The sequence below is a fragment of the Salvia splendens genome, chromosome 19, assembly GCF_004379255.2.
Source record: "Salvia splendens isolate huo1 chromosome 19, SspV2, whole genome shotgun sequence".
NCBI lineage: Eukaryota > Viridiplantae > Streptophyta > Magnoliopsida > Lamiales > Lamiaceae > Salvia > Salvia splendens.
In genome coordinates this window covers 23857167-23865359 of record NC_056050.1, presented here as the reverse complement: position 1 = coordinate 23865359, position 8193 = coordinate 23857167, and the positions used below count along the sequence as shown (strand labels likewise).

Genomic DNA, 8193 nt, shown 5'->3' with positions numbered 1-8193 from the left:
TGCCTGATTGCAAACAACTCATGTTCTTATTGATCAGATTATCTATTTGTTGCAATTAATATGAATTGATTAAAGCTGATTGATTGTTTCTGATCTGTTGTGGAACAGTTGGGTATGGCCAGTGCATTAGAAACGATTAGTGGACATACAAAAAACTCGGGACTCAGACTTATACTGCTTTCTTTTCTCTGATAATCGTGTGCGTTCCTGTCTCCATCTTGTGGATTTACGTCGAGGACTTACTCAAGTATGTCGGCCAAGACCCTCAGATTTCTAGCGAAGCAGGAAGATTTTTAATGTGGTTTATCCCTGCACTCTTTGGCTCCACATTCTTCAACTACTATCAGATGCAGAGCTTGATTTTCCCCAGGCTCGTTAGCTCCTGCTTCCACATACCACTGTGTTGGGCACTGGTTTTCAAGTCAGGATTAGAGGTGCAGTTGCCATGGATATCTCGATGTGGTTGAACGTAGCCATGCTAGGTTTATTCATGAAGTACTCCCCTGACTGCAACAAAACTCGCACCCCAAACTTGCGATCATCACGGCTTGCATGAACTGGGAGAAACAGGTTGCCGTTTCTACTTCATCTTCGTCTTCGTTGTTGTTGTCGCCGTAGTTGTTGTTTATGAGAATGGATTTGGACTATGCAGGTAGCAAAGGTGAGGGAGAGGCTATGTGAAGAGGAGGAGTCTTTGTTTGGTGATAGGGCTCATGAAACAATCAAATTCAAAATTTCGTAGTTTGGAGATATTCTTGTCTGCTTACTTTTTTTTGGTAACGACTTATAATTAGTTTGTTTGTTTGTCTGAAATATATATGTGGAAATAAATTTAATAAACAATTAAATAATTCGATTCATCATCTAGCTTAATCTAAACACATCGTGAGGTAATCGACTTATGAGAATCATGAATAATACACTCTAGCCATGGCTTATCCAAGAATTTTGTTTAAGGGGTGCTATAAACTATACCTAACTCTAATTATTCGGAACTTTAAAATTAAACTAATAATCTTTGTTTTGGTCTTTATTTTGTTCTCTTACTTTACTATTTAAATTTTTATTTGAAGGTTCTTAAATTTGTAAGTTATACTCCCTTTGTCATAACAAAATGACACGTTTTCCTATTTAGTAGTACGTATTAAATAAGATGAAAAATTTTTAAATTTTTAAAAATAATAAAGTACTCCCTCTGTCCTATTCAAGATGATCACTTTTCATTTTTTTTGTCCCAATCAAGATGATCACTATTCAATTTTGAAAATAAGATCCTCTCACCTCATTAAAATATCAAACTATCTTTTTCTTCTCTACTTTATTCCAGCTAACAACTCTTCGTAAAATCTCGTGCCACTAAAGAATATACTCATGTAGTCATCTTGAGTTGGACGGAGGGAGTAACATTTTCTTTCAATTAATATACAAAACCTTTTTTTATTTTCTCTACTTGAAATGTTCAACTTTTTTTTGTTTCTCAATTTAATACTCTCATCCATATTTTTTCTTTCCAATTGAATACACTAGCCAACAACTTCTAAAATCGTGTGTTCGTTAAGAAATGTGTTATATAAGTTATATTAGTTGGAACGGAGGGGGTTTAAAAAAACTTGCGCATTACACGAAAATTAAAATATATATTAGAAGATTTTAAAAAAATAAAAACGCACTTCATTCATATAACCTTTTTATCCCATTTATCCAATTAAACCAACGGCGCCCAAACTTATGAGCCCAACTAAAACGGGGTTTAACCTTTTTGGCCCAACTCATTCTTCTATCATTATATACTGCCTTCACTAATTTTCCAATGTTGAATATGATTTGCATCCCAAAATATATATATTATATAAAAGTGAAATTCATATTTCATTAATATTTTCCTAACTTTTTTTTCTTCATACGTAGTATTTCTTAAAATTTATGTCAAATCAACTATAGATAATATTTGGTGGACAAGAGAAGTAAATGTGATACGTCCGATCAATATGAAATATGAGCAATTTTTTTTAAGGTTTCGAAAATATTATAAATAGAAAAAACACAAAAAAATATATGGCCACAAATTAAAGCTGATCTAGTGACTTTGGACGCACTAGCTATTCATTCTCATAATATTTCCCATTGTTCAACCATTCACATACACTGTTTGATGACGAATCAATTGCATACAAAACTGATGATTCTCCTTGATTTCAGTTATTTTGTTTTTTATGTTTTATTTTTTGTATGATTGATAATACATCATGATTCTCATTACAATTCACATAATTAATTATGCGGCCAATAAATGTACTAGGATGTCAATTAACATAATTAATTATAATATTTGCAAATATTATAATGAAGATTGATTTCCACAAATCACAACATCACATCTTTGCATTAAGTGATTTGATATTTGATTATGCACCCAATAAATGTGCTAGGATATCAAATATTAGCATGTAATTAATTATAATATTTGCAAATATTATAATGAAGATTGATTTCCACAAATCACAACATCACATCTTTGCATTAAGTGATTTGATATTTGATTATGCACCCAATAAATGTGCTAGGATATCAAATATTAGCATGTAATTAGGTATATCACGTTTATAGTACTTTGACTTCCTTCAAGGAAAATAGTACTACTACATAATAGAGTGTGTAAACAAAGATATCAGTAGCATTTTACCAAAAAAAGAAATTGGAATCGCAGTGAATTGGTGATTAGAGAAAAATTACATTAATAAATGTATGTGGTGTTTGGTTTGGAAGATTGTATCCTGGATTAAATATATAGTATGTTTAGTTCATGAGATTCAATTCCACAATTCAATGATGTATGGATAATCATGGGATCATTAGTCATAGTTAACTCCCTATGACTAAATAATCTCACAACTCAATCCTAAATTGTATCTTGGTATTATTTTATCTAGGAAATCGAACACCACTGTAGATTACAAGGGAAGATATTTACAGAAAAGATTAAATCAAATACTAATTAAGGACGAGTCAACTATTTTTCTTATTAATATATTTACAACTTTCTTTAGAAAATTACACTTTACACTTGAATGATCGTCATACATATACTTACTTAACATTCATATTATACATCATATAGTAAATGCAAAATAATTAATAAATGGGCAATGTTAGAAATGAATTGAAGATATTATGAAATTTAATCAGATTTAAATGTGATACATGTAACGTGAACTCATGGTAAATCTCCTCAATTAATGTTCTCATATAATTAGCAAATCCACATTTAATTTAAAGAAATGGTAATTGTATAGGTCTATATATAAATATGCTATACGAACCGAACCTTTCACAAAACATCACACTAGTCAATATATTATTGTAGTAATGTCCTGGAGTAAAAAATGTTATTATGCAGCAGCTATTTTGTTTATTTTTGGCTGTACATCATGTTATCACGTAGTATCATCATCATCATCATCATCATTGTGTTATAGTGAGGAAAGCAGCATGTGTATAAAACATGAAAAATGGATGGCTGAACATGGATTCTCGTATGAGAATGAGAAAGTAAAGAAAACAAGGTATCAGATATTTAAAGATAATGTGGCGCACATTGAGAGGCATAATCAAGAAGGTAAACACACGTACAAGCTTGGGATAAATGAATTTGCAGATCTAACGAATGAAGAGTTCTTGGCTAAGTATGCTCGAAGTTCCGTGCCATCATTTAACGTAACATCGAATCAATCATCTTTTGAATACAAATGTACGAAACACGTACCACATCGTCTTGACTGGAGAGATTACAATGCCGTCACACCTATACAGAATCAAGGAGATTGTGGTTAGCTCTCTAACTCTACAATGCTGTATATATATTATGACAACTCTATATTATATATTATGATCTCCAAAAACAAACATTGTTGTCCAATAATCATAAATTTCCATGTACAGGATCTTGTTGGGCATTCTCAGCTGTTGCTGCCATTGAAAGCATAGTAGCCATCCGATCGGGAAAGCTAACCAGATTATCACAACAACATGTTTTGGATTGTAACTACGAGCATGATACCTGCGAGGGCGGATTAATACATAATGCTTTCGAATTCGTTATAAAAAATGGGGGTCTTGCATCTGCTATCGATTATCCTTACACTGCAATTCAAGGAAAATGTTCCAATAACAAACCATCATCTCTTTCCTTAAACATCACAGGCTATAGTGTTGTTCCTCAAAATAATGAGAAAGCATTGTTAAAAGCAGTAGCTAACCAACCTATCGCGGTTTACATTGATGCAAGTACCTTCCAATTTTATAAGTCTGGAGTTATGACAGGGAAGTGTGGAACAAGATTAAATCATGGGGTTGTAATAGTTGGTTATGGCAAAGAAGATGGGGTGAAGTTTTGGTTGCTCAAGAATTCGTGGGGAAGAGGATGGGGAGAGAATGGATATATGAAACTGAAGAGAAAAGTACATGCTAAAGAAGGCATGTGTGGTATTGCAATGTTTCCTGTTTATCCAAATGTATGATTTTTCTACACTTAACTGGTGTTAGGGCGAGCAAGAATAAATGTAGAATTATTTTCTATATTTGAGTCGTACATGTCCTTTCCTTTTAATATGTACGTACTAAAATTTGTCATTTACAATAAGATTCATATTTATTGCATCCACTTAAGTTGCAGTTATCCGTTGAGTTTTTGGCATATCTAAAACACTTCTAACAACAAGTTTGATCACGGCTTGCATGAACTGGGAGAAACAGGTTGCCATTCTTCTTCATCTTCATCTTCATCTTCATCTTCGTCTTCGTCTTCGTTGTTGTTTATGAGAATGGATTTGGACAATGCAGGCAGCAAAGGTGAGGGAGAGGTCTTTGTTTGGTGATAGGCTTACATGAAACAATCAAATTCAAAATTTTGTACAGTTTGGAGATATTCTTGTCTGCTTAGTTTTTTTTTTGTAACGAGTTGTAATTATTTTGTTCGTCTGAAATTTGTGTGGAAATAAATTGAATAAGCGATTAAATGATTCTATTCGTCATCTAGCTAAATCGAAACACATTGTGAAGTAATCGACTTATGAGAATGATGAATACATCATAGCCATGGCGTATCCAAGATTTTTGTTTTCGGGGTGCTATAAACTATACATAACTCTAATGATTCGAAACTTTAAAATTAGACTAATAATCTTTGTTTTGGTCTTTAATTTGTTCTCTTACTTCAACTATTTAAATTTTAAAATGAAGCTTCCTAAATTTGTAAGTTACACTCCCTCCGTCCTAGTGAAATGACTCGTTTTCCTATTTCGTCTGTCTTAAATAAGATGACAAATTTCTATTTTGAAAATTAATAAAGTAACATTTTCTTTTTATTAATACACCAAACTTTTTTTTATCTCTCTAACTGAAATATTCAACTTTCTTTGTTTCTCCATTTAACACTCAAATCTTAAATATATTTTCTAAAATCGAGTATCGATTAAGAAATGTGTTATATTAACTGGGATGGATGGCGTAAAAAAAACTTGCGCTTTACAAAAAAATTAAAATACTACTAGTACTACATTGGAAGATTTAAAAAAATTAAAAAGTACTACATCCATGTAACATTTTTGTCCTATTTAGCCGATTAAGCCAACGGCGACCCAAACTTATGAGCCCAATTAAAATACGTTTAACAGTATTGCCCCAACTCATTCTTGTATCATTAATTCACTATATACTGCTTTTACTAATTCTCCAATGTTAGAATATGATTTGCGGTTTGTGATCAGATACTAACTTTTTATAGTAATAACTAATAACTAAATATCAGTATTGTATGTTAAAAACATCAACACAAAGATATGAATTTGTTAATCTTTCTTGTGTTGATATATTATGCCTTTGTATTGATATTTAAATTTACATGTTGTATTGATATAATTATGTCTTTGTGTTGATAATTTTAATATATAGCATTGATAGTTATTAGTTATTACCGTAAATAGTTAGCACCCTAGTCCAACCCTATGATTGGCATCCCAACATATATATTAATAATTGTTTAATGTCTCAATCAAACTAAGTCCCACGTCTATGATAAGAGACTGGAAGTACGGCTAGAGTGTATATTGTACAATAATATATCGAAATCCCCAAAACCTAAAATTACGGGTCAGATAGTTGATATGTAAGAATTTTTCAGATTTTAGATACCCAAAATCTGTATTCAAGTATCAGATTAATAATGCCCATTTATTAATTTGTGATAAGTATTTTTATCTTGGAAAGAGCATTATTTATGTTATTTTTGTTAATTTATTATCTCTTCAATATATAATTATGTATTCTCCATTCTATTAACATTTTTATAAATTAATGTAAAAAATGTATCGTAATCTCTTTTGATTTTTGAGTTATGCTAAAATTTTAGTATTTGTTTTGAAATTACCAAAACCTTTCAAAAATTTCAACTAAAAGTGACCAATAAAGAAAGTTTCAAGGTCGAAAATTTCCAAAATTTTATAGGACTTAATGAAACAATCCGACAACATCGCGAACTCGCACGGGAGCTTGAGCCACCTGCATCGACTCCCGTGTACTGGCTTACAACCTCCTTGTCGTCGGACTTGGATTGGTTTGGCCACAAGCACTGTTGCCGCCGCCGTCACTTGACGAGTAGTGCCCACCTACAATGTGCTTCATTCTCGAATCCGTGTTGGACAAGATCACCTATTGAAATTATACTTTTGACATACAAAACGAAAAACAAAGAAAGAGCCATTTTCAAACAATTGTGACAAAATATTTCGAGGTGTGAGGATTTAGCACATCTAAAACTTCTAACAAGCAGTTTGATTACTTTTTTTGGTTTATGAGATTTTAAAATTTCGTTGGAGATATCTGCAATTTATTTATATAAATTGTGAGCTTATCTAAAACTACTTATTAGACATGATGAAGTGTGAGGATTCAAAAACAGTAGGACTTTAATTTGTTTAATTTCTAACTCAGATTCTTTTTAGTTGTGAAAGCTAAGTGAGAATTTAGAAATAGCGTATTGTGTGTATAAACACTGTAACTGTTGCAATAAATTTGAATTGATTTCAGAATTTATAGTCCCAAATAATTGCACATTGTGGAGGTGAAATTGCTGGTAACGGAAAATGAGCCTCTGGAAAAAACAATAGGCTCAATATTGTTTTATTTTCTTGTTTAAATTAGACCCAAAGGATTGTACTTGATTTTTAAACTCTTAGGCCCAACTTGAATTGTAACTTTTAAGTATTTTAAATTCCCAGTGCAACTTATAAATAAATTATTTTATTTCCCTTAATTGATATGCCCAAATATTATTTCCTTGGATTCCTTTCGTAATATTCAACAATTACTACTTTGGTGGTATTCTAAGTACCAACGAGAAATTGAAATTCTTCTTGATCATCCATAAAAAATCTAATACATCTTTAATCAACGTAATGAAACAAACTAACAAAAAGTTTTTGCTAACCATTCGATGTCCTTTCGAGAACCACGAAAAAATCAGGGCGTTACACTAGCATTATATTTTTGATATTTTTACTTTTATTTTTAGGCAAGATTATCATTTTCTAAGTATAAACTATTTATCATAATATACGAGTATATGTATATAACATACTCCTAACTCACATATTACCATTTTTTAAGTGAGTTGAATAATTAGTTTTGATGGATGATTACCAATTATTAATAGTGTCGCAACCTTTTAGTATTCAAATTTGGTAATTTAGTGTAAATTAATTTAGAAATCCAATAGAAGGAAAAAGGTGACACAAGTTTAGTACGCAATTAAAGTCCATATATAAATAATATACAATACCCTTGATTAAAACATACTGAAAATTAAAACATAAGTAGATGCTAAATGGGTAAACAAGTACCCTTGATTGAATATGGGAAAAAAAACAAAAAAAGGACCCGTGGAGGTCGACGAATGGTGGGGGATCACGGCACGGCGTCGACAGCGGCTGGAGGCAGATGGCGCTCTACCACCACATGGGCCGGTGGAGGACGACAGCCCGGCGGCCGACAGATGATGGGTGGCCGCATGGAGTGGAGCGGAAGGGGCTGGACCGGAGGAGGGGGTGATCGGGAGAGGGATAGGGAGAGGGATGAGAGGCAGAGGAGAAGAAGGATGATACGATTCATCATTGTCGATGCTGGACTCTTAAATTACAC

The 8193-nt window shown here is 32.2% G+C and overlaps 1 protein-coding gene across 1 annotated transcript; it reads left to right on the top strand.

Moving 5' to 3' along the window:
- Positions 1-3513: 3513 nt before the first annotated feature.
- LOC121779202 (ervatamin-B-like) lies at positions 3514-4517 on the top strand. Its single transcript, XM_042176525.1, has 2 exons — positions 3514-3826; positions 3940-4517. Exons 1-2 carry the CDS (start codon positions 3514-3516, stop codon positions 4515-4517), a joined length of 891 nt encoding a protein of 296 aa, XP_042032459.1.
- The last annotated feature ends 3676 nt before the right edge of the window (positions 4518-8193 follow it).